At 44.1% G+C, this 27,133-nt stretch overlaps 1 protein-coding gene across 7 annotated transcripts in view; it reads left to right on the plus strand.

Annotated features, from left to right (window-relative positions):
* Positions 1 to 429: 429 nt before the first annotated feature.
* Positions 430 to 27,133, plus strand: part of LOC115892050 (septin-14-like) — a 45,670-nt gene continuing 18,966 nt past the window's right edge. For 3 of the 7 annotated variants that reach the window (XM_030933335.1, XM_030933329.1, XM_030933334.1), the window contains exons 1-3: positions 11,350 to 11,412; positions 17,311 to 17,399; positions 18,922 to 18,974. In XM_030933335.1, coding sequence (XP_030789195.1) covers positions 17,372 to 17,399; positions 18,922 to 18,974 — 81 coding nt within the window. In that variant the 5' untranslated portion in view covers positions 11,350 to 11,412; positions 17,311 to 17,371. Of the gene's footprint in view, positions 820 to 3,118; positions 3,254 to 11,331; positions 11,413 to 17,310; positions 17,400 to 18,921; positions 18,975 to 27,133 lie in introns of those variants that run through there. The other 4 variants (XM_030933330.1, XM_030933332.1, XM_030933333.1 and 1 more) reach the window with 4 other exon arrangements.

The following is a 27,133-nucleotide window of genomic DNA, read 5'->3' on the forward strand; positions in this document are numbered from 1 at the left end:
GCTGAGGGGCTGAGATAGGGCTACTGAGATAGGGTCGCGCCATGTTGCTAGACTGCTCTTGGTCTGAAGGGATCCTCCCGCCTTGGTCGCGCCTGGCCATATTTTTGTATTTTTGACCGACATAAACACTGCGCTGGGTCTGAGTTTGTCAACTACCCTTCTCCAGCAACACACAGGACCTGGAAGGGAGGTCGCGGTTACCAGGGTCCACTCTCAGAAGACTGCTCAGCTCCCGACACTACCACCACCGTGACGCAGCCGAACGCCCGTGACGTCGCCCCAAGGCCCACCCTTGTGACGTCACCGAAGGCGCGCGCTTGTGACGTCACCGAAGGCGCGCGCTTGTGACGTCACCGAAGGCGCGCGCTTGTGACGTCGCGGAGGCCCGTTCCTCACGCGGAGCCAATCGGAACTCGCGGCGGGGCTGCACGTCTTCCAGGAGCGTTCATGCGCGGACTGCTGGCCACAGGCGGCCGAGGGGATGTAACCGGCAGCTGAGCTGGCCAATTGTGTCCGCAAGCTTTGGCCCGGCTGCCGCCGCCCATAAGCTACCGGGAGGAGCTTTACGACTTCCCCGCCTGCAGGGCCGGGTGTAGCAAGGGCCAGACGCGTCACGAGCAGGCGCTGCGCCCCAACCGGCCGGCTCCTGGCGGGCCCATTGCGGAGAAGCTCCTCAATGGCCAGCGGCAGCTGCAGTCCCGGCCCTGCACTCGCCTCACCTGATCCTGGGTACGTGCGTCCCACAACACCTCCTCCAGCCAGGGCCCGAGGACCCCTGGGCGCGTCCCCCGCCACCTGGCGCGGCTCATCCTGGGCAAGGTAGGCCCCCTCTGAGGTTGCCCCGCATTAGGGAGCTGCGCCGCCGAGCTCGACCTCTCAGGGGCCGTTGTAATCGCATTAAGCCTTTTAAACTTTGTAGCGGTGTAAAAGGGGCTAGAAAAAGAAGAAAACATCTTTTTAAAAATATAAGCGATCCGTCGGGCGCGGTGGCCCACGCCTGTAATCCCAGCACTTTGGGAGGTCGAGGCGGGTGGATCACGAGGTTAGGAGTTCAAGACCAGCCTGGCCAGCGTGGTGAAACCCCGTCTCTACTAAAAATACAAAAATTAGCCGGGCGTGATGGCGGGCGCCTGTAATCGCAGTTACTCGGGAGGCTGAGGCAGAGAATTGTTTGAACTCGGGAGGCGGAGGTTGAAGTGTGCCGAGATCGCACCACTGCACTCCATCCTGGGCGACAGACCGAGACTTTGTCTAAACAAGTGTGTGTGTGTGTGTGTGTATGTATGTATGTGTATGTGTGTATATGCATGCGAGTATGCGATCAAGCCCGGGAGGTTGAGATTACAGTGAGCCCAGATTATATAAACGATCAAGCACGGGAGGTTGAGGTTACAGTCAGACGAGATTGCGCCATTGCACTCCAGCCTGTGTGACAGAGGGATACACTGTCTCTAAAAACTTACATACAAGTGAGAGCTTTTCTTCCAGCACTCATGCTCAGACTGAAGAAAGCAACTGGGCCAGGCCCAGTGGCTCACGCCCGTAATCCCATACTTTGGGAGGCCGAGGCGGTGGATCGCTTGAGCTCAGGGGTTCCAGACTAGCTTGGGCAACGTGGTGAAACCCTGTCTCTACAAAAATACAAAAAATTAGCTGGGCATGATGGCACGCGCTTGTAGTCCCCGCTGCTTGCGGGGCTGAGGTGGGAGGATCGCTTGAGCCCAGGAGGTCGAGGCTGCACCTCCTGGGCTCAGGCAATCCTTTTCAGCCTCCCAAAGTGCTGGGATTACACTGTATTTTAATGCTTTTTTTGAAAATGGAAACTTTTACAGGCAATTCACTTCCTTCAAGCTAATGATAAGGAAATGATGCTATTCTGTTTTGTTTTCTGTTTGTGTGTGTGTATGTGTGTGTTTTCTTTTTTGAGACAAGGTCTTGCTCTGTTGCCCAGGCTGGAGTGAGATGGTGAAATCATGGCTCACTGCAGCGTTGACCTCCGGGCTCAAGGAATCCCTCCCCATCAGCCTCCCCGGTGGCTAGGACTACAGGTGCGTGCTACCATGCTTGGCTAATTTTTTTTTTTTGAAATGGAGTCTCACTGTGTCTCCCAGGCTGGAGTGCAGTGGTGCAATCTCGGCTCACTGCAGGCATGTCTCAAAGCCCTGACTTCAGATGGTCCGCCCGCCTGGGCATCCCAAAGTGCTGGGATTACAACTGTCATCACCGTGCCCAGCGATTTTGCTCATTTTGGATCCTATAACTTTTTAAGTTTTTTTTTTTTTCCCCTGAGATGGAGTCTTGCTTTGTCGCCAGGCTGGAGTGCAGTGGTGTGATCTCGGGACACTGCAACCTCTGCCTCCTGGGTTCAAGCTGTTATGCCCAGACCTTTTATTCCCCGAAAAAGACCACCAGAGACCAGAGTCAAAGCCAAGCGGCAAGGATCTTTAATGCAAATTCGAACTTGGTCCCTCCGTTTTACAACATACAAGAGGGCCCTGAACAATGCGTGCGCTTGCCTTTTATAGCCTAATGTAAACAGGACTTGTAAAGTTGCAGAGGAACGAGGGAATTCTCTAGGTTACAGCATTACAATTGGTTAACATTTTAAGTCTATACATTTAGCAGTTTTTTTATTGGTTCCCGCGCTCTCACAAACGACTGTGCTCTTATCGGGGACTTTCCAGGTGGTGTCTTTCTAAAGTTGAGATATATGGTAGTCTTTGAATTGAGAGATATATGGTGGGGAGACATGTAGTGGGATGAGCCCAGTAAGTTGAGAGACATATGGAGGGATATGTTTATACTGGGCTCAGGAAGTTTGAGAGATATATGGCAAGCACTAGTAATTTAGAACAGAAAAAGAACAAGACAGGGACTTTCACAATGCTTGCCTATACAACATCTGAAATCTATAGATAACGTTATCGGGTGGGTCTGGGGTCAACTTGTTAACTAGGCTCAAGGCGCCGCCCGGGCTGTCTGCCTTTAGGGTCAACTTTTAGCTAGGCTCAAGGCGCCGCCCGGGCTGTCTGCCTGTGGATTTCATTATTTCATTTGATCTCTTTCAGAGCGATTCTCCTGCCTCAGCCTCCCGAGTAGCTGGGACTACAGGTGTGCACAACTACATCCAGGAGTTCAAGGCTACAGTGAGCCATGATAATGCCACTGCACTCCAGCCTGGGCAACAGAACGAGACCCTGACTCCACAAATAAATAAATCAGCATCATAGGATCTGTACCAGGATACAGGCAGGTGCTATTATCCCCACTTTTCTTTTTTTTTTTTTTTTGAGACGGAGTCTTGCTCTGTCGCCCGAGCTGGAGTGCAGTGGCCGGATCTCAGCTCACTGCAAGCTCCGCCTCCCAGGTTTACGCCATTCTCCAGCCTCAGCCTCCGGAGTAGCTGGGACTACAGGCGCCCGCCACCTCGTCTGGCTAGTTTTTTGTATTTTTAGTAGAGACGGGGTTCACTGTGTTAGACAGGATGGTCTCGATCTCCTGACCTCGTGATCCACCCGTCTCGGCCTCCCAAAGTGCTGATTTTTTTTTTTTTTTTGAGACGGAGTCTTGCTCTGTCACCCGAGCTGGAGTGCAGTGGCCGGATCTCAGCTCACTGCAAGCTCCGAATCCCCACTTTTCATCCTCAACTCTGAGTTGAGTCATCCATCAACTCTGCTGACCTTTACTTTCACTCCCCTTAAACCATCTGCAGGAACAGCTACTTCACGTAGAAAAGTCAATCTCAGAGGGTTGAGTAATTTGCCCAATTACTGTAAAAGGTAGAGCTTCAGTTATCACCCAGGTGCATCTGATGCGAGTATTCCCTCTCCACCCCTCTGTGTGGCTTTTAATTTTTTTTGAGGCAGAGTTTCACTCTTGTTGCCCAGGCTGGAGTGCAATGGTGCAATCTCGGCTCACTGCAACCTCCACTTACTGGGTTCCAGTGATTCTCCTGCCTCAGCCTTCCGAGTAGCTGGGACTACAGGTGCACGCCACCACACCCGGCTAATTTTTGTATTTTTAGTAGAGACGGTGTTTTACCATGTTGGCCAGGCTGGTCTCAAACTCCTGACCTCAAGTGATCCACCTGCCTCTGCCTCCCAAAGTGCTGGGATTACAGGCATAAGCCATCACGCCTGGCCCCAGTATGTGTATTTTGAATGAGTGAACGAATGGACACTCAAAAAAAGTTAGCTATTAGCATCTTTGTACAAACAATAGGCCTACAGCAAATATCTTTTCCCAAATAAAAAGGAAGTCATCACCACAGAGATTAATTATTTCACCACTCCAGAAAAAAAAGACAAAAACTTTTAAAAGAGTGTTTTGTGGACCAAGCACGGTGGCTTATGCCTGTAATCCCAGCATTTTGGGAGGCCAAGGCGGGTGGATCACCTGAGGTCAGGAAGCCTGAGCAACATGGAGAAACCCCCATCTCTACTAAAAATACAAAATTAGCCAGGCATGGTGGTGCATGCCTGTAATCCCAGCTACTCAGAAGGCTGAGGCAGGAGAATCGCTTGAACCCAGTAGGTGGAGTTTGTGGTGAGCCAAGATCGTGCCATTGCACTTCAGCCTGGGCAACAAGAGTGAAACTCCATCTCAAAAAAAAAAAAAGTGTTTTGTGGTGGAGCACGGTGGCCCATGCCTGTAATCCCAATGTTTTGGAAGGCCAATGTGGGAGGATAAATTGAGGTTAGGAGTTACAAACCAGCCTGGGCAACATAGCAAGACCCCTTCTCTACACAAAATAAAAATACAAAATTAGCCAGGCGTGGTGGCACACAGTGTAGCCTTAGCTATTCAGAAGGCCAAGACAGAAGGATTGCTTTAGCCCAGGAATTCAAGTCTACAGTGAGCTATGATTGCGCCACTGCACTCCAGCCTGGGAGACAAAGAAAGACCCTGTCTGAAAAAATCATGAATGAAATCGTGCTTTGCCCTCTGTTCTCTGAAATCCTTCTGCTTTCCTGAGGATGTCAACATCCACATGGATGAGCATGCAATTTGCCTGACTCACCATCCCACGTCTTCCTCAGCTCTGATGACCTTTGCTTCCACTCCCCTGAAGCCACCACAGGTACGGCTCTGGTGATCCTTTTGGAGGGCTAGATTTCTGAAACCTTAAACTCTGACGTTCTTTTTACTTGCCCTTTGTGGCATATTCTATTTTCCAAGGTGACTGCAACAAGTTTTCCCAGGCTGGAGTGCAGTGGTGTGATCTTGCCTCACTGCAACCTCCGTCTCCAGGGTTCAAGTGATTCTCCTGCCTCAGCCTCCCAAGTAGCTAGGATTACAGGCATGTGCCACCACGCCCAGCTAATTTTTGTATTTTTAGTAGAGACAGGGTTTTGCCATGTTGGCCACACTGCTTTTCAACTCCTGACCTCATGATCTGCCCACTTAGGCCTCCCAAAGTGCTGGGATTACAGGTGTTAGCCACTGCACCCATCGGTATAATTTTGAAAATACTTATCCATGTTGTAGCATGTGTCAGTAATTCATTTTACTGAGTAGTGTTCCATTGTAGGGATATACCACAATTTGTTTAGCTATTTGTTGATGAATATTTGTTTTTTTTCTAGTGTTGGGTAGTCACAAATAAAGCTGCTATGAATATGTTTTCATTTCTCTTGGATAAAACTCCAAGATTGGCATTGCTGGGTCTTTTTTTTTTTTTTTTTGAGACGGAGTTTCACTCCTGTCGCCTAGGCTGGAGTGCAATGGCTCAATCTTGGCCCGCTGCAACCTCCGCCTTCCGGATTCAAGCAATTCTCCTGCCTCAGTCTCTCTAGTAGCTGGGATTACAGGCATGCGCCACCAAGCCCGGCTCATTTTGTATTTTTAGTAGAGATGGGGTTTCACCATGTTGGTCAGGCTGGTTTCTAACTCCTGAACTCAGGTGATCTGCCTGCCTCAGCCTCTCAAAGAACTGGATTACAGGCATGAGCCACTGCGCCCAGCCTTGCTGGGTATTATGGTAAGTATATGTTTAACTTTACAAGAAACTGCGGGCCTAGTGTGGTGGCTCGCACCTGTTATCCCAGCATTTTGGGAAGCCGAGGTGGGCAGATCACCTGAGGTCAGGAGTTTGAGACCGGCCCAGCCAACATGGCAAAACCCTATCTCTACTAAAAGTACAAAAATTATCCAGGTGTGGTGGCTCACGCTTCTGATCCCAGCTATTCCGGAGGCTGAGGCATGAGAATTGCTTGAATCCGGAAGGCAGAGATTGCAGTGAGCTGAGACCGTACCACTGCACTCCAGCCTGGGTGACAGAGCAAGACTCCATCTCAAAATAAAAGATAAAATAAAATATACTATAATTACATGGGCTGGGGACCCCAGCCCTTGTCATGGAGCCTCTTTGACTCTTCTCTGATTCAGAACCTTTTCAGAATCTACTGTGTACTCTTTCAATGCCTGGGGGCCTGAACAAATTTATCCCTACTACCAAAGCAAGTAAACTTGGTTCTCACAACTATGCGTGACCTTCACAACCTCTGTACTGGCTTTTATTTTTTTCTTACACGTAAGAGGTCAGTGCTAAGAAAAGGTGAAGGAAGCAAGGTGATCTTAGAAGCCTCTTGAAGGATACAGAGATTGAGAAGTTGGGAAAGCATTTGTTTGAGCAAGGAACTTTTTTCCTCTTATCTAAAATCAGGCCTTCAAAGGCTGGCCCTGCAGGAAAACTTGCTTTTGTGCTTTGGAAGTAGGGGCAAAAAGGCCTTGTTAGCGGTGGCGTTTTTTTTTTTTAAATCAGTTGGTCCTTTGCTTGCCCCAGATGAAGTAACTGGGGCCAGCCAGGCAGAAGTTCTGTTCTGAGCTGCAGAAGGCAGTGGTCTGGATGGGGCCTGGGAGCTGCTGTGTCTGAGAATCTGAGAATAGACCTTCCCACTGGCATGTCTTCTACCCCTGGCCCTGCCCTCTCCCTCCCTGTTAGAGCCAAATATGAAGAATCCAGAGTCCATTCTCCGGCAATGATTTTTGTGTGTGTGGAATTCTGATATACACAATTTACTTTGAAGCAACTGAACTTAGCAGATTTTTTCCCCTATAGCCACGAGAATTTTAAATACGCATGTATTGTGAGTCACTCCTGGTGGAGACAGTGAAAAGAGGAGGAAATTGGCCAGGCATGGTGGCTCACACCTGTCATTCCTGCACTTTGGCAGGTGGATCACTTGCGGTCAGGAGTCTGAGACCAGCCTGGCCAACATGGTGAAACCCCATCTCTACTAAAAATACAAAAGAATGAGCCAGGCACAGTGGAAAGCGCCTGCAATCCCAGGTACTCGGGAGGTAGGAGAACTGCTTGCACTTAGGAGGCGGAGGTTGCAGTGAGCCAAGATCACATCACTACACTCCAGCCTGGGCGACAGAGGGGGACCCTGTCTCAAAACAAATAAAAAATAAAAAGGAGGAAATCAGAAGTGTACAGGGAGGTACAGCATTTTGCAGAGCAGGATGGGAAGAGCTAAAAGCAGCTGTGGTCGAGTTTGCTCAGCTGCTCAATCAAGCAGGGAGGGAGTTGATACTCTTGTAACCCAACGGGTGAAGGCCATCTCCCCTGGCCTGACCATTTCATGCTCAGCGTTAAAGTCCTAAAATCCAGCTCGCTCTCCTAGCGAGGGGGTGAAAAAAGAATCAGCTTTCCAAGTAAATTCAATGTAAAGTGTGTCTCTAATACTCTATTTTGGCCAGTATGGTGGCTCACGTTTATAATCCCAGCACTTGGGGAGACTGAGGTGGGAGGATCATTTGAGGCCAGGAATTCAAGACGAGCCTGGGTAACACAGTGAGTCCTCATCTCTACAAAAATAATAATAACGTGGCTGGGCGCGGTGGTGCGTGCCTATAGTCTCAGCTACTCAGGAGGCTGAGGCGGGAGGATCCCTTCAGCCCAGGAGGTTGAGGCTATAGAGAGCTATGATTGCACCATTGGCACACCAGTGTGGACGACAGAATGACACCTTTTCTCTTAAAAAAAAAAGCCAAAAACACTTGTTTCTTTCAGGAAGCGGGTGTCAACAATTCTGAGCTGTAAATCAGGCCTAGTGGTCAGCTGGGGATGTGTAAATCAGTTCTAACTTTTAGTGGAGGAAATGTACATTTCCTTTCAAACTCAAGGCTGATGGTCTTGCTTTTTTTTGAGACAGGGTCTCACTCTGTCACCCAGGCTGGAGTGCTGTGGCCTGATCTCGGCTCACTGCACCCTTGAACTCCTGGGCTCAAGCCATCCTACTACCTCAGGCTCTTGAGTATCTGTGACCAAAGGCATGCACCACCATGCCCTACCAATTTTTTTTTTGTTGTTGTTGTTGTTAGAGAAGGAATCTCGCTATGTTCCTCAGGCTGGTCTCAAACTCCTGGGCTCAAGCGATCCTGCTGTCTCAGCCTCCCAGCGTGCTGGAATTACTACAAGTGTGAGCCACTGCACCTGGCCAATCTCATTGAAGCTAATGCTAGTGTCAGCAGTTGGAAAGAGGTTCAAGTGCCTAGTTTGTCTTTTTTTTTTTTTTTTTTTTTTTTGAGACGGAGCCTTGCTCTTGTCGCCTAGGCTGGAATGCACTGGCGCGATCTCCGCTCACTGCAACCTCCGCCTCCCGGATTCAAGTGATTTTCCTGCCTCAGGCTCCTGAGTAGCTGGGATTGCAGGCCCCCGGCTAATTTTTGTACGTTTAATAGAGCCCGGTTTTGTCATGTTGGCCACGCTGGTCTGAAACTCCTCACCTCAGTTGATCCACCCGCCTTGACCTTTACCCCGTGAAACCCCGTCTCTACTAAAAATACAAAAAATTAGCCTGGCATGGTGGCGGGTGCCTGTAGTCCCAGCTACTCGGGAGGCTGAGGCAGGAGAATGGTGTGAACCCGGGAGGCGGAGCTTGCCGTGAGCCAAAATTCAGCCACTGCACTTCAGCCTGGGAGACAGCGAGACTCCGTCTCAAAAAAAAAAAAAAAAAAAATTTGTAGAGATGGGGTCTTGCTATGTTGCCCAGGCTGTTCTCAAGCTCCTGGCCTCAAGTGATTTTCTACCTTGGCCTCCCAAAGTGCTGGAATTAAAGGCATAGCTTGTGTGGTTCTTTTGGCACTTACACGTGGTCTTGTCTGGCCAGTTGTCTGGTCCTGCCTGTTTCCGCCTTTCCTCTTTCTCCAGGGAAAACCTAAACTTTCCTTGTTTGTCCTCGTCTTGTGGTTTTCTGGGTCCATGGAAGAGTAGAGTTCTATAATGGTTTCCTAAAGGCACCAAGCCCTACCCATTGATTTCTAAGTGCATTTAGGAAAACACATATAGGGCCGGGCGTGGTGGCTAACACCTGTAATCCTAGCACTCTGGGAGGCCAAGGTGGGTGGATCACGAGGTCAGGAGTTAGAGACCAGCCTGACCAACGTGGTGAAACACCGTCTCTATTCAAAATATAAAAATTAGGCCAGGCACGGTGGTTCATGCCTGTAATCCCAGCACTGTGGGAGGCTGAGGCGGGTGGATCACTTGAGGTCAGGAGTTTGACCAACACGGTGAAAGCTATGTTGTTTTTAGTACTTAAAAATACTAAAAAAGTAGCCAGGCATGGTGTTGGGCACCTGTAATCTGAGATACCCGGAAGGCTGAGTGAGGAGAATCGCTGGAACCTTTTATATTAGAAATATATTTTGACTGGGTACAATGGCTCCTGCCTGTAATCCCAGCAATATGGGAGGCTGAGGCAGGCAGATCACCTGAGGTCAGGGTTTCGAGACCAGCTTGGCCAACATGGTGAAAACCCATCTCTACTAAAAATACAAAAATTAGCATGGTGGTGGGTGCCTGTAATTGCAGCTACTCAGGAGGCTGAGGCAGGAGAATCGCTTGAACCTGGAAGGCAGAGGTTGTAGTGTGCCAAGATTGCACCATTGCACTCCAGCCTGGGTGACAGAGAGATACTCCGTCTCAAATATCTATATATTTATATCTATATCTATCTATCTATCTATCTATCTATCTATCTATCTATCTATCTATCTATATTTCACAAAAGCACATTTAATGCAGGCAAATTGGCCAGGCAAATTGGCCAGGCGCGGGGGCTCACACCTGTAATCCTAGCACTTTGGGAGACCGAGGCAGATGGATCACCTGAGGTTGGGAGTTTGAGACCAGCCTGACCAACAAGGAGAAATCCTGTCTCTACTAAAAATACAAAATTAGCCGGGTATGGTGGCACATGCCTGTAATCCCAGCTACTCGGGAAGGGTGAAGCAGGAGAATTTCTTGAACCCAGGAGGCGGAGGTTGCAGTGAGCCAAGATCACACCATTGCACTCCAGCTTGGGCTACAAGAGTGAAACTCTCTCTCAAAAAAAAAAAAAAAAAAAAAAAAAAAAGCAGGCAAATTTTGAGCATCAGAGAAATTGGTCTGGATTAAGTGCAGAGATGCAGTGTTGTGTTGGTTACAAGAATAGTTTGGAATCCCAACTCTACCATGTTAATAACTGCCTGGCCTAGCAAGATACGTAACCCTGCTTTGCCTCAGTATCTTCTCCATAAAATGGTGATGGCAGTAGTACAGTGGTCCATGCCTCAGAGGGTTTGAGGAGGTTCAGTTACATGGTGGCGGGCACATAGTTAATGCTCATTAAATGCTATAGCTATTATCTTCATTCTTGTATCTATCGGTGAGAGAAAAATGCAACACTGGATCAGATTAAATTCTTCCAGAAGCAATGGCTTAAAATAAACTGCTATTCAAAAACTAAAATTATCAGTATTGGGTTAAGGCTATCCAAAATTTAACTGATCTATATTCCGGTAATTCCACAAAACAGATAAATGTGTGTAGTTACTTATAAGAACATTTAACAACTACATTTAGATGTAGATTCTTGGCTGGGCATGGTGACTCACACCTCTAATACCAGAACTTTGGGAAGCCAAGGTGAGTGCATCTCCTGAGGTCAGGAGTTCGAGACCAACCTGGCCAACATGGTAAAACCCTGTCTCTACTAAAAATACAAAAATTAACCAGGCATATTTTCGGGCACCTGTAATCCCACCTACTCAGGAGGCTGAGGCTAGAGAATCGCTTGAACCCAGGTGGTAGAGGTTGCAGTGAGCTGAGATCATGCCTCTGCACTCCAGCCAGGGCGACAGAGTGAGACTCCATCTCAAAAAAAGCAAAAAACTTAAAAAATAAATAAATAAATGTAGATTCTTGGGCTTTGTTTTATACATGATCCCCACCAGCAGAGAGACCTAAGAATGTGTTTGATTTTTGTTTTGTTTTGTTTTGAGACAGGGTCTTGCTCTGTCACCAGGCTGGAATGCAGAGGCACGATCTTGGCTCACTGCAACCTCCGCCTTTTGGGTTCAAGCGATTCTCCTGCCTCAGCCTCCCAAGTAGCTGGAATTACAGGCACGTACCACCATACCCAGGTAACTCTCTTTCTCTCCTTCCTTTCCTTTCCTTTCCTTCCTTTCCTTTTTCCTTTCCTTTTCCTTTCCTTTCCTTTCCTTTCCTTTCCTTTTTCCTTTCCTTTTTTTTCCTTTTTTCCTTTCCTTTTCCTTTCCTTTTTCCTTTCCTTTTTTTTCCTTTTTCCTTCCTTTTTCCTTTCCTTTTTCCTTTCCTTTCCTTTTCCTTTCCTTTTTTTTTCCTTTCCTTTTTCCTTTCCTTTCCTTTCCTTCTTTCCTTCTTCCTCCCTTCCCTTCCCTCCCCTCCCCTCCCTCCCCTCCCCCCCTCCCCTCCCCTCCCCTTCCCTCCTTTCCTTCCTTCCTTCCTTTCCTTCCTTCTTTCTTGTATTTTTAGTAAAGGTGGGGTTTCAGCTTGTTGACCAGGATGGTCTCGATCTCCTGACCTCATGCTCCACCCGCCTCAGCCTCTCAAAGTGCTGGGATTACAGGCATGAGCCACTACACCCGGCCCAAGAATGTATATTTTTTCAAGCCCTCTAGTGACCTTTATGATCAGGAGAAGTCAGGTAATAATATTGATTGAAGGGTTGGTGAGGGCATATTTTCCAGGTTAAAATGATATTAGACATAGAGAGCAAAGTTGTTAAAAGTTAGATATACAGAGATTTAGACATCCAGAAATTTAGATTCAGAGCACTGGGAGGCACTCATAAATCTGCATTTTTGGCCTGGCACGGTGGCTCACGCCTATAATCCCAGCACTTTGGGAGGCTGAGGCAGGTGGATCATGAGGTCCGGAAGTTGAGACCAGCCTGACCAGTGTGGTGAAATCTTGTCTGTACTATAAAAATCTAGGCAGAGGCCACCATAGCCCTACAGCTCATATACTCCGCACGTGTGCTGAGTTAGCACTGTGTGGATGCTGCCGTGGTTTATGATCCTGTATCTTCTGGAGTGATGGCTGGACCCACTTAAGCTATTGAGCTTGGTTGTATTCATCCATTTTCATGCTGCTAATAAAGACATCCCTGAGACTAGGTAATTTATAATATTACAAATGGACTCTGTTCAGCATGACTGGGAAGGCTTCACAATCGTGATGGAAGACAGAAGAAGACCAAAGGCACATCCTACATGGCAGCATGCAAGAAAGCGTGTGCAGGGGAACTGCCCTTGTGTAAAACCATCAGATCTCATGATACTTATTCACTAATTCACTACCAAGAGAAAAGCAGTGGAAAAACCCACTCCCACGATTCAATTACCTCCTACTGGGTCCCTCCCACAACATGTGGGGATTATGGGAGCTAAAATTCAAGATGAGATTTGGTTGGGAAACAATCAAACCATATCATTGGTTTTTCCCCAGGTTCCCCCATATAAGTCAGTGGATGCAGATGGATACTTGTGACAAGGGCACCATTGAGGTCCAAACACAATACACTGAAGTCCCAGTTCCTGCCCTGCCAGGATACTGTGTCCCACCTGCCAGGACCTCCCCTCAACCACCTCCTGTTCAGGAGGTGCCCATATATTCAAGAGAGTTTTCATAATTTTATTTATTCGTTTTGAGAAAGAGTCTTGCTCTGTCGCCCAGGCTGGAGTGCAGTGACATGATCTCGGCTCACTGCAACCTCCACCTCTGGGTTCAAGCAATTCTTATGCCTCAGCCTCCTGAGTAACTAGGATTACAGGTGCACGCCACTATGCCCAGCTAATATTTTGTATTTTTAGTAGAGATCAGGTTTTGCCATGTTGGCCAGGCTGGTCTCGAACTCCTGACCTTGAGTGATCTGCCCTCCTCAGCCTCCCAAAGTGCTGGGATTGCAGGTGTGAACCACTGTTCCCTGCTAGTTTTCATAATTTTCTTTACTTCCACTGTGATGGAAGAACTGGCTTCAGAGAAAGCCATCCTGGAGAGGTGAGGTGGCCCCACCAGGAACAGGTTTCAATCAGGTGTTTTGGAGGCGGTGATGCCTGTGCACCCTGGTGAGAAGGAGCGTGGCATGAACATCAGGAACCAGACTTCACCCGGGAGGAGAGGCCACAGGTGGGGCTGAAGGAGCAGTTCTCACAAGCGATCCTGTGGGCACTGGGGCCACACCACATACCTTGGTGCACGAGTGTCAATGTGGCTCGTGCAGAGTGGGGTAGAGGACTCAGGATATTAAAAGCATCAAGGAATCCAGGGGAGAGCCACCGCACCCAACTTTACTTTCACCCACAGGCTGATGCAGCCCAAGAAAATGTTACTCCACAACGACCTCAATTCTGCACAGAGAACCTGTTTGCCAGGCCCTTGCCACAGGCTATAATCTCAAAATGGGGGCCATCAAGGCTTGTTAGAATACCTGGGACTGAGAGGAAAATAATTTTTTATTTTTTTTGATACAAGGTCTTGCTCTGTCACCCAGGCGGAAGTGTAGTGGTATGATCATAGCTCACTGCAGCCTCTATCTCCCAGGCTCAAACCATCCTCCTGCCTCAGGCCCCCAAGTAGCCAGAACCACAGGTGCACACCACCATGCCCAGCTAAGAACATAATTTAAATATTTTATTTATCTATTTATTGACACACAGTCCTGCTCTGTCATCCAGGCTGGAATGCAGTGACACAGTCTCAGCTCACTGCAACCTCCATATCCTGGGTTCAAGTGATTCTTCTGCCTCAGCCTCCCAAGTAGCTGGTATTACAGTCATGTGCCACCATGCCCAGCTAATTTTTGTATTTTCGGTAGAGACATGGTTTCACCATGTTGGCCAGGCTGGTCTCGAACTCCTGACCTCAGGTAATCCACCTGCCTTGGCACGATCATAGCTCACTGCAGCCTCAAACTTTTGGGCTCAAGTATGCTGAGCTTTGGGCTCAAGCAGCTCAAGCAGTTTGCAATGCTGAGCTGTCATTGCAAAGTGGTATTTAATGTGTTTATAGGTGTGGAGGGGGTTATATAAGTCTCATTTTTAAAATAAAAGCGCTTAGAAATTAAACAATGAATTACCTTTTAACCTTTTAAAAATGATCAGTTGGTAACTTTGTGTATAATATTGATGGATTTCTAATTTTCTAGAATGGTGTTATTAGTAGTAGATTTCTTTGATATAACACAAGTCCTCAGAGGGTATATAACAAATTTGAAGTTAAAATCATTTGATTTTTTAAAAATTTCAAATTGATTTTGGTTTCTCACATATGTAGAGGATCAACAATCATTGAACTAAAATTGTTGACTCTATGATAGTGCCGTTTTTCACTTTATTCAATAAATTACATGAGATATTCAATAATTTATTATAACATGAGCTTTGTGTTAGTTGATTTTGCCTAAATGTAGGCTAATGTAAGTGTTCTGAGCATGTTTAAGGCAGGCAAGGCTGAGCTATAATGTTCAGTTTTGTTAGGTGTATTAAAGGAATTTTTGACTTACAATATATTCAATTTATGATGGGTTTCTTGGGACATAGCCTCATAAGTTGAGAAGCATCTAGGGTTTCTTGGGACATAGCCTCATAAGTTGAGAAGCATCTGGATTAACATGTGTGGGATTTTCTCAATATATTTACACGCTGCAGCAGAATGAAAGGATGTTAAAATTTTTTTCTTTTTTCTTGTGGAAGAAATAATTTGTTATGTTACAGTAATACATTAGAATTTCTTATAGTATTTCCTTAATTCCTTTATTTATTTATTTATTTATTTAATTATTGAGATAGATTTTCGGTCTTTCGCCCGGGTTGGAGTACAGTGGTGCGATCTTACCTCGCTGCAACCTCCGCCTCCCAGGTTCAAGTGATTCTCCTGCCTCAGCCTTCTGAGTAGTTGGGATTACAAGTGTGCACCACCACACCCAGCTAATTTTGTATTTTTAGTGGAGATGGGGTTTCACAATGTTGGCCAGGCTGGTCTTGAACTCCTGACCTCATGATCTGCCTGCTTCAGCCTCCCAAAGTGCTGGGATTACAGGTGTGAGCCACTGTGTTTGTCACCTATTTCTTTTAAAATTTAGAAACAGAGACTCTTTGAGTGTGCTGAGAGATAGATTCACTTTATTTATAAATATAAGAGACAAATCTATGTGTTTGAACGCAGACCTTTATTTTCACAAAGTGTACTTAATATATTTGCATCTCATCTGAGGTATGATAATCAAATGATAATCAATTCTAATTTCTTTGATGTACTATAATCATTTTCCTTTCAAATGACTTCATTTTCTATTCTAACACAAAACTCTAAATTTGTATTTTATTTAAGCAAAAAGAAAATAATATTTGTTGTTTAAATATGATTGGTCATTTTGGTTTTGAATGTTTGCCCAATCAGTTAGTGAACAGATCTATCCGACAAGGATTCATTTTTAATATCCTCTGTGTGGGTAAGTGTCAAACACCTCATTTGAATTATTCCTTCATTTTTCCCAATGTTCATTTCAACTTATCTTAAGCAGTGTAACATTGATGCTATTAATTCAAATATATCCTCATGTTTGCAATGATTCTCAGCCATATTATGTAATCCTTTTATTTTTTGAGATAGATTCTCACTCTGTTGCCCAGGCTGAAGTGCAGTGGTGTGATAGTCTCACTGTAGCCTCAGCTGCCTGGGCTCAAGCAATCCACCCACCTCAGCTTCCCAAAGTGCTGGGATTACAGGCATGAGACACCACACTCGACCTGTAATGATTGTTAACAATTGAAACGTTCCTGTCCTCTTAAAAGTCGGATGTAGCTTAGTGTATACTTTCTTTCTGTATTATGTTAATGACTAAGAGAATCAGGGCTAGCATGTATACTTTCAAGGCCATCCCAGTCCTTGAAGTATTTGAGACCCATTATTTATTTTAAATTAATATTATTCTTAATTGAAAAATCATAGTTATTTACATGTATGGATACAATGTGAGGTTTTGATAAATGTTTACAATGTGGAATGATTCAATCAAGTGAATTAACATATCTGTTACCTGGCTTGCCAATCTTTTTTTATGAAGAGACATTTTAAATTAACTCTCTTATTTTGAAATATAGAATACACTGACTATAGTCACTCTGCTGTGCAGTAGATCTCAAAACTTCTTTCTCCTCTCTGTTTGAAACTGTTAGTTTGCTAAGAATGATGGCCTCTACCTCCATCCATGTTCCTGCAAAGGACATGATCTCATTCTTTTTCATGGTTGTGTAGTATTCCATAGCATACCACATTTTATTTATCCAGTCTATCATTGATGAGCATTTAGGTTGATTCCATGTCTTTGTTATTGTAAACAGTGCTGCAGTGAGCTCTGTTGGTATGCTAAGGATGATGGCCTCCAGCTCCATCCATGTTCCTGCAAAGGACATGATCTCTTCCTTTTTTATGGCTGAGAACATGTACCATGTTCTCACTTACAAATGGGAGCTAAATGATGCTAACACATGGGCACAAGAAGGGGAATAACAGACTCTGGTGTCTGCTTGAGGGTGGAGGTTTGGAGGAGGGAGAGGATCAGATAAAATAACTATTGGGTACCATGCTTAGTACCTGGGTGATGAAATAATCTGTACAACAAACCCTCATGACATGAGTTTATGTAAAAAACCTGCACGTGTACCCCTGAACCTAAAATAAAAGTGAAAAAAAAAAGAAACTTTGTACCCTTTGACCAACAACTCCACCTTTCCTTTCTCCCTGCTCCCACAGCCTCTGGTAGCCAGTATTCTACTCTCTACTTCTATGAGTTCAACTTTCTAAGATTTTAAAAACCACTGTAGGAATTCAAAGTGTTGCTTCTTCTCAGCCCCTTTATACCCCTATGACAATGAATCTATGCCTATTACGGGGAAACTAGAATTGGAAAATCAGCACTGATTGACACATTGTTTAATACTAACTTGAAAGATGACAAATCCTCACATTTTTACTCAAATGTTGGACTTCAAATACAGACATACGAACTTCAGGAAAGCAATGTTCAGTTGAAGTTGACTGTTGTGGAGACAGTGGGATATGGTGATCAAACAGACACAGAAGCCAGGTTAGTGTTTTCTTATTTAAATTAAAAAAGATTTTCTTATTTCAAGGAATTTGCCTTCCTTTGCCATAGACTAATTTTATAAGTATTACCCTTTCTTCCAGATTTTATTATTTTCCTAAGTAATGTTCTTTTCTTGTAAGATTAATACTTTTGTATATAATTGATTTTTTACAAGATTTTAATTTAAACAGTTATAGCAAAAAAATTTAAATATAGCTTCTATTAGTTTTAGCTTATTTCCTTATTTCTTTTTCTTTTTTTTTTTTTTTTTTTGAGATGAAGTTTCACTCTTGTCCCCTAGGCTGGAGTTCAATGGCACAATCTCGGCTCACTGCAGTCTCTGCCTCCCGGGTTCAAGTGATTCTCCTTCCTCAGCCTCCCGAGTAGCTGGGATGACAGGCACCTGCCACCACACCCGGCTAATTTTTGTGTTTTTAGTAGAGACAGGGTTTCACCATGTTGGCCAGGCTGGTCTCGAACTCCTGACCCCAGGTGATCCACCCGCCTTGGCCTCCCAAAATTCTGGGATTACAGGCATGAGCCACTGTGCCTGGCTTCCTTATTTCTTTATTTAACTTTATTTGTACAAATCTTCCATAGAGGTTGTACTAATTTACATTCCCACCAACAGTTTATAATGGTTCCCATTTCTCTGTATCCTTGCCAAATTATGTTATTTACTTATTTTTATTATTTTTGGTCTGTCACCCAGGCTGGAGTGCAGTGGCACAATCTTGGCTTACTGCAGCTTCGACCTGCCAGGCTCAACTGATCCTTCCACCTCAGCCTCTTGAGTAAATGGGACTATAGGCATATGCCACCATGCCTGGCTAATTTTTAAAATTGTATAGATGGGGTCTTGCTATGTTGCCCAGGCTGGTATCAAACTCCTGGCCTCAAGTGATCCTACCACATTGGCCTTCCAAAGTGCTGGGATTACAGACATGCAACACTGTACCTGGCCTGTTATTTTTTTTATCTTTTTAACAGTAGCCATCCTGATTGAGGTAAGATGATATCTCATTGTGGTTTTACTTTGTATTTTGGTGTTCTGAAAAATGTCTATTCATGTCCTTTGCCCACTTTTTAATGTAAGTATTTGTTGTTGCTGTTATTGTTCAGTTGCTTGCGTTCTTTGTATATTCTGGATACTAGTCCTCTGTCGGATGCACCCAGCTTTCCTCTATGTTTACATTTTACATTACCATAGAGTAAAGCATGAGCCTTATTATTGGTTTGGAATTAATATCTTTGTATGGACATGTTATGAACCTTTTCTTTATCACTATAGAAAACTGCTTAGCATACATGTTAACTGTTAAGTGGTCAAAAAAGGCAGGCTTTAGATTTTATTAAACTGCTATGCTAAATGTATAAAGTTTTTTTAGCTACCAACCAATAGTTGCCTACATAGATGCCCAATTTAAGGCCTATCTTCAAGAATAATTGAAGATTAAATGTTCCTTGTTTGAGTACCATGATTCTCATATCCACATGTGTTCTTTCTTCATTTCACCTACAGGACATTCCCTGAAGTCTCTTGATCTATTAACAATGAAGAACCTTGACAGTAAGGTATGTTTGGTAAATCCACCAAATTTTTTTTGTTTGTTTGTTTGTTTGTTTGTTTTTTTGTATTTGAGACAGGATCTTGCTCTGTCACCCAGGCTGGAGTACATTGGCACCATCATAGCTCACTGCATCCTCAATCTCCTGGGCTCAAGCAATCTTCCCACCTCAGCCATCTGAGTAACTGGGATTACAGAAGCTTGCTACCAAGCTCTGCTAATTTTTGTATTTTTTGTAGAAACAGGGTTTCACTATGTTGCCAAGGATGAACTCAAACTTCTGGGCTCAAGTGATCCACCCACCTTGCCCTCCCAGAGTGTTGGGATTATAAGCGTGAGCCATTGTTCCTGGTCCCAACCTTTCATGATGTAATATTAATTTTGAGATAATAACACCTCTTGAAGGCACATGCATGCAAGTGTAGTTACCTATCTTTAGGTGATTTCATCATGATGCAAACATCATAGAGTATACCTACACATACTTACATGATCTAGCCTACTACATACCTAGACGATAGTCTTTGATGGTATGGCTTATTGCTCCTAGGCTACAAACCTGGACAGCATGGAATACTGTAGAATTATAACACAACGGCAAGTATCTGTGTATCTTATTTTATTTTATTTTATTTTATTTTATTTTATTTTATTTTATTTATTTTATTTTATTATTTTATTTTATTTTATTTTATATTTTATTATTTTATTTTATTTATTTTATTTATTTTATTTATTTTATTTTATTTTATTTTATTTTATTTTATTTTATTTTATTTATTTTATTTTATTTTATTTTATTTGAGACGGAGTCTTACTGTCTCCCAGGCTGGAGTGCAGTGGCGTGATCTCGGCTCACTGCCACCTCCGCCTCCCGGGTTCAAGTGATTTTCCTGCCTCAGTCTCCTGAGTAGCTGGGACTACAGGCCTGTGCCACCAGGCCCAGCTAATTTTTGTATGTTTAATGGAGATGGAGTTTTGCCACATTGGCCTGGCTGGTCTCAAACTCCTGACCTCGAGTGGTCTGCCCGCCTCGACCTCCCAAAACATGAACCACTGTGCCTGGCCGTATCTGTGAATCTAAACATAAAAAAAGGTACAGTATTAGACAGAAATAATAGACATTAGGCCCTTTGAAGGGAAGGGTAGGAGGAGGTTGAGATTTGAAAAATTACCTATTGGGTACAATTCTCACTCTTTGAGTGATGGGCACACTAGAAGCCAAACCCTCGCTAGTATGCAATATATCTAAGTAAAAAACCTGCACATATATCCCCTGAATCCAGAAATTACATAGATAGATGTATAAATAGCTGGGCGCAGAGGCTCACACCTGTAATCCTGGCACTTTGGGAGGCCGAGGCGGGCAGATCACCTGAGGTCAGGAGTTTGAGACCACCCTGGCCAACATGAGGAAATTCCGTCTCTACTGAAAATATAAAAATTAGCGGGGCCTGTAATCCCAGGTACTCAGGAGGCTGATGCAGGAGAATTGCTTGAACCTGGGAGGCGGAGGTTGCAGTGAGCCGAGATCGTGCCACTGTACTCCAGCCTGGGTGACAGAGAAAGACTCAGTCTCTAAATAAATAAATACATGTATAAATAAATAAATGATAACAACGAAAAGCAAAGGTACAGTATTATATTATGGGACCACCGTCATATATGTGGCCAATCATTTATTGAAATGCCATTATGCAGTGCATGACTGTACCTGTTATTTTGTACTATAGGTATATATCCTAATTTTTTTTTCTGTTAATTGTTAAGGCGTTTGCATTAGAGTGTTAGGGCTAGGATAGCAAAATGCCATAGACTGGGTGGTTTAAACAATGAAAATTTATTTTCCTACAGTCTTGGAGGCTAGAAGTCCAAGATCAAGGTATCACTTGTACTTTCTTGAGAAAGATGTGCTTTCTTGGGAAATCTCTGTCCTTGCCTGGAAAATGACCAACTTATCTCTGTTTTCTCACATGGTATTTTCCCTGGTGTCTCCTGGGTGTCCACATTTTATCTTTTTTTTTTTTTTTTTTTTTTAAGAAGGAGTTTTGCTTTTCTTGCCCAGGCTGGAGTACAGTGCTGAAATCTCAGCTCACTGCAACCTCTGCCTCCTGGGTTCAAGCAGTTCTCCTATCTCAGCCTCCTGAATAGCTGGGATTATAGGCATGTGCCACTACGCCTGGATAATTTTTTGTAGTTTTAGTAGAGATGGGATTTCACCATGTTGGCCAGGCTGGTCTCAAACTCCTGACCTCAGGTGATCCGCCCGCCTCGGCCTTCCAAAGTGCTGGGATTATAGGCATGAGCCACTGCATCCAGCCCCACACTTTATCTTCTTATAAGGGTGCCAGTCAGTTTGGATTGGGCCCCGCTATAACTGTCTCAATTTTTTTTTTTTTTTTAAAATGCGGAGGCTGGAGTTCCGTGGCGTGATCTTGGCTCACTGCCACCTCTGCCTCTCAGGTTCAAGTGATTTTCCTGCCTCAGCCCCCTGAGTAGCTGGGATTACAAGCATGTACCACTACATCTGGCTAATTTTTGTAGTTTTAGTAGAGACGAGATTCCACCATGTTGGCCAGGCTGGTCTCAAACTCTTAACCTCAGGTGATCCATTGACCTCGGCCTCCCAAAGTGTTGGGATTACAGGCATGAGCCACTGTGTCCAGCTCAGTCTCACTTTTTAATCACCTCTTTGAAGGCTATATCTCTGTTAAAATCACATTCTGATGTACTGGGGGTTAGGGCTTCAACATACAATTTTTTTGGTTGCTGGGGAAGACAATTCACATTTGATAGATTTCAATCTTGATTTACCTTCCAGATCATGGCCATTTGCCTACAGAGTAGCACCCTTGGGGGTAAGTTCCAAGATCCCCCAGTGGATGCCTGAAAGTATGCATAGTACAGAGCCCTATATATACTATGTTTTTTCTATGCATACGTACTTATAAAGTTTTATTTATAAATGAGATGTTCTCTTTTATTATTAGTTACTATTGTTTCTTACAGACTGAAGCTAACAATAGTAGCTAATAATAAAATAGAACAATTATAACAATAGACTGTACTAAAAGTTATGTGAATGTTGTCTGTGTCTCTCAAAAAAAATTTATATATATATATATATATTTTTTATTTTTTATTTTTTATTTTTTATTTTTCTGAGATGGAGTGTTGCTCTTGTTGTCCAGGATGGAGCGCAGTGGTGCGATCTTGGCTCACTGCAACCTCTGTCTCCCGGGTTCAAGCGATTCTCCTGCCTCAGCCTCCCGAGTATCTGGGATTACAGGCACCCGCTACCACGCTTGGCTTTTTTATATTTTTAGTAGAGACGGAGTTTCGCAATGTTGGCCAGCCTGGTCTCAAACTCCTAACCTCAGGTGATCCACCTGCCTCGGCCTCCCAAAGTACTGGGATTACAGGTGTGAGCCACCATGCCCTCAAAAGAGATATATATATATTTTGTATATCTATATATGTATATATATTGTATATATATAAAAAATATATAATATACATATATAGATATACAAAAAATATATATGTATATATACATATATAGATATACTATATATATATATTTTGAGAGACACAGACAACATTCACATAACTTTTAGTACAGTCTATTGTTATAATTGTTCTATTTTATTATTAGCTACTATTGTTAGCTTCAGTCTGTATCTAAGAAACTAACAATAGTAACTAATAATAAAAGAGAACTACATCTCATTTATAAATAAAACTTTATCATAAGTACTGCCTCAAAATATTTTATTGTACTGTACTCACCCTTTGTATAATAATGTGAGATAATACAATGCCTACATGTTAAGATAAAATGAGGTGAACAGTGAGATAATTCATTTCCAGGGTGAGATGGAGTGGGTCAACATGACATTTAATGACAGTATTTAGAATAGCATGCAATTTAAAACTTGTACATTGTGTATTTCTAGAAGTTGTCATTTAATATTTTTGGACTGCTGTCAATTATGGGAAATTGTGGAAAGTGAAACTGGGCTGGGCTCTGTGGCTTATGCCTGTAATCTCAGTACTTTGGGAGGCTGAGGCAGTAGGATCGCTTGAGCTCAGGAGTTCAAGACCAGCCTGGGCAACATAGTGAGACCCCATGTCTACAAAAAAAATACAAAAATTAGCCAGACATGATGGTGTGCACCTGTAGTCCCAGCTACTTGGAAGGCTGAGATGGGAGAATCGCTGGAGCCCAGTAGTTCGTGGCTGCTGTGAGCCAAGATCATGTCACTGCAATTCCAGCCTGGGAAATAGAGCAAGTCCCTATCGAAAGAAAAGAAAGACCACATCTCTACATAAAATACAAAATTAGCCGGACATGGTGGTGTATGCTTGTAATCCTAGCTACTCTGGAAGCTGAGGCAGGAGAATTGCTTGAATCTGGGAGGCAGAGTTTGCCGTGAGCCAAGATCATGCCGTTGCGCTTCAACCTGGACAACAAGAGCAAAACTTTATCTCAAAAAAAAAAAAAAAAAAGAAAGAAAAGAAAGAAAGGAAAAGAGAGGGAGGAAGGAAGGAAAGAATGAAGCAAGGAAAAAGGAAAGAAAGAAAACGAGAAACTGGATAATGGGGGATGCCCATATTTTTAAAATAAAGTTTACTATATAATACTATAAAATAATCCCACTGATGTTTGACTAGTACCACCGATGGTGTGAAACAGAAAGCTTTTGTGATCCTGGCTACAGATCCTATCAGAGAGGATTCAGAATACAAGAGCTTGCAGGCAGCTACTGCTTTTTATATAGAAACAGCTAAGAAAAGCATAATTCTTTCCAGTAAAATCCTGGAACACATGAGGACTTCCTTTCAATAGGCTGCTTAAGCCCCATGGCTCAAAATTGATATGAGATTCTGTTCATTTGATTAATTTTTCTAATTATTCAGCAGTTTTTTGTAGTTCAGTTTTATTGTACAGAAAATCAGTCTGTTGAATGTTTATGAAACCCCAAACATGCAATATCCATACAGAAGGAATTTTATCCATACAGAAGGAATTTTAATTTTTGAATATATAAAGGTCACAGGACTTGTCAACGGAAGCAGCTTTTGAATATTTGCTTTATCACTTGCTAGGTCTCTGTGACTTTGGGAAAAATGTCTAGTGCTTTCTGTGATTAAAGGCATGGGAAGGGCCAGGAGCCATGGCTCACGCCTGAAATCACAGCACATAGGAAGGCCGAGGTGGGTTGATCACTTGAGGTCAGGAGTTCGAGAATAGCCTGGCCAACAGGGTGAAACCCCATCTTTACTTAAAAATACAAAATTAGCCGGGCATGGTGGCACATGCCTATAATCCCAGCTACTCAGGAGGCTGAGGCGAAGAATTGGTTGAACCTGGGAGGTAGAGGTTGCAGTGAGTCGAGATCGTGCCATTGCACCCCAGCCTGGGCAACAAGAGTGAAACTCCGTCTCAAAAAAAAAAAAAAAAAAAAAAAAAAAGCATGGGTAGTGGGTTCAAGCTACCTGCTTTCACAAACCTAACCCTATTACTTGTTGCTGTGCAGCTTTGGGAAAATTATGATGCCTCAATTTCTTTCTCTGTAATATTCATGCAACTCTTCCATAAGTCTAAAGTTATTTTTCATAAAAAAATTTAGAGGGGCCAGACATACTGGCTCACATCCCAGCACTTTGGGAGGCTGAGGAGGAAGGATAACCTGAGCCTGGGAGTTTGAGACCAGCTTGAACAATATAGTGAGACCCTTTCTCTACCAAAAAAAAAAAAAAAAAAATAGCCAGGCATGGCAGCATGTGCCTGTAGTTCTAGCCACTCAGAAGGCTGAGGTGGGAGGATCGCTTCAACCCAGGAGGCTGAGGCTGCAGTGAGCCATGATCATGCTACCACACTGCAGACAGGGCCACAGAGCAAGACCCTCTCTCAAATAAAAGAAAAAAAGGTTAAAAGTATATCTTCTTTTTCCAAAACAGAAGGCCAATATACATATAAGGGAAATTGTCATATTATGAGAGTCTTTTCTGCACTCAGCCCTAATAAAACATGCTGTCTTCAACTTTACTTAGTTGAAGAAAACTTTAGTCTTCAACTTTATTTAGTTGAAGAGAGCAAAAGTTCTAAGTTGGGTTCCCTTTATTCAAGGTGTCTCCACTTTTACTATGTATTGTTCAAACTGAGAAGAGACTTGTACTTAATCTCAGATGTCATTAAGTAGTTGAAATAAATTAGATTTCTAGTTAAATTGAGAGCTACTTCAAGTTTTTAATTAGTAATACATTCAATAGCCAGGAATACACACTCTTTTTTTTTTTTTTTTTTTCTTTTTTTGAGATGGAGTTTTGCTTTTGTTGCCCAGGCTGGAGGGTAATGGCACAGTCTTGGCTCACTGCAACCTCCACCTCGCAGGTTCAAGTGATTCTCCTGCCTCAGCCTCCCAAGTAGCTGGAATTACAGGTATGTGCCACCACGCCTGGCCTGCCTCAGCCTCCCAAGAAGCTGGGACACAGGCATGTACCACCACACCCGGCTAATTTTTTATTTTTAGTAGAGATGGGGTTTCTCCATGTTGGTCATGCTGATCTTAAGCGCCTGAACTCAGGTGACCTGCCCACCTCAGCCTCCCAAAGTGCTGGGATTACAGGCGTGAGCCACCACACCCAGCTGGCTACACACTTTTAATTTCATGTTCACCTGTTATCATCAAGCCATTTTTCCAGAATATAAAATCTCTAATTTTCACAAAACCATTATATAAAGGGATAGGCAAGAGTATATGCCTGCTGTCTTTTTCTTTTCTCTTTCTTTGAGACAAGATCTCACTCCGTTGCCCAGGCAGGAGTGCAGTGACATGAACCAGGTTCACCGCAGCCCCAAGCTTCCAGGCTCAAGGGATTCTCCCACCTCAGCCTCAAGTAGCTGGGACCACAGGTGTGTGCCCACATGCCTGGCTAATTTTTAATTTTTTGTAGAGACGGGGGTCTTGCCATATTGTCCAGATGGGTCTGGAACTCCTGGGCTCAAGCAATCTGCTGGTCTCAGCCTCCCAAAGTGCTGGGATTACAGGTGTGAGCCACCATGCCCTGCTTGTCTTCTTTTTCAAGTTGGTCAGTTCTCCTTGCATTGAATGTCTTTCCCCTTCAATCTGAACACCTGAGGAATTATTTACATAGAAAGTTTCTGTTTCTCTCTCTCTCTCTTTCTCTCTCTCTCTCTCTCTCTTTTTTTTTTTTCCAAGACGGAGTCTCACTCTGTGGCCTAGGCTGGAGAGCAGTGGCACGATCTTGGCTCACTGCCACCTCCACCTCTTGGTTCAAGCGATTCTCCTCCCTCAGTCTCCCGAGTAACTAGGATTACAGGCACCCACCACCATGCCTGGCTAATTTTTGAATTTTTAGTAGAGATGGGGTTTCACCATGTTGGCCAGGCTGGTCTCAAACTCATGACCTCAGGTGATCCGCCCACCTCAGCCTCCCAAAGTCTTGGGATTACAGGCCTGAGCCACCTCGGCCAGCTGAAAGTTTCCATTTCTTTATGTTAATGATTTATCATCACTATGTTATGTCATGTCAAATTCAAGACTGGCTGAAGCTGCCCCAAAAGTGCTGCAGGGGAATTCCCACAAAGGAGTGCCGCAAATGGTCCTGAGATGGGGCTGGTTTGAATTCCACAGGATGAAGTACTAAAATGCCAGGGTGATCAGTCCAAAGCATTTATGAGGGAGCTTACAGAGTGCTGTGGCAGTCCTGGTGATGCACAGTGGGAGAAAAGAGGTGTCCTGTCTAGCTTTATTCATAGCAAGGAGGTCAGGTTATGGAGTTTTTGTTGTTGTTTGGTTTTTGTTTGTTTTTGTTTTTTATCAGATCATGGCTCACTGCAGCCTCGACTTCCTGGGTTCAAGTGATCCTCCCACCTTAGCCACCTGGGGCTACAGGTGCTGCCACTACACCTGGCTAATTTTTTCTTTTTTATAGATGGAGTTTTGCTCTTGTTGCCCAGGCTGGAGTGCAATGGCATGATCTTGGCTCACTGCAACCTCCACCTGCCGTGTTTAAGCATTCTCCTGCCTCAATGTCCTGAGTAGCTGGGACTACAGATGCCCACTACCATGCCCAGCTAATTTTCGCATTTTTAGTAGAAACAGGACTTCACCATGTTGGCAAAGCTGGTCTCAAACT

This window comes from Rhinopithecus roxellana, chromosome 6, assembly GCF_007565055.1.
Source record: "Rhinopithecus roxellana isolate Shanxi Qingling chromosome 6, ASM756505v1, whole genome shotgun sequence".
NCBI classification, from domain to species: domain Eukaryota; kingdom Metazoa; phylum Chordata; class Mammalia; order Primates; family Cercopithecidae; genus Rhinopithecus; species Rhinopithecus roxellana.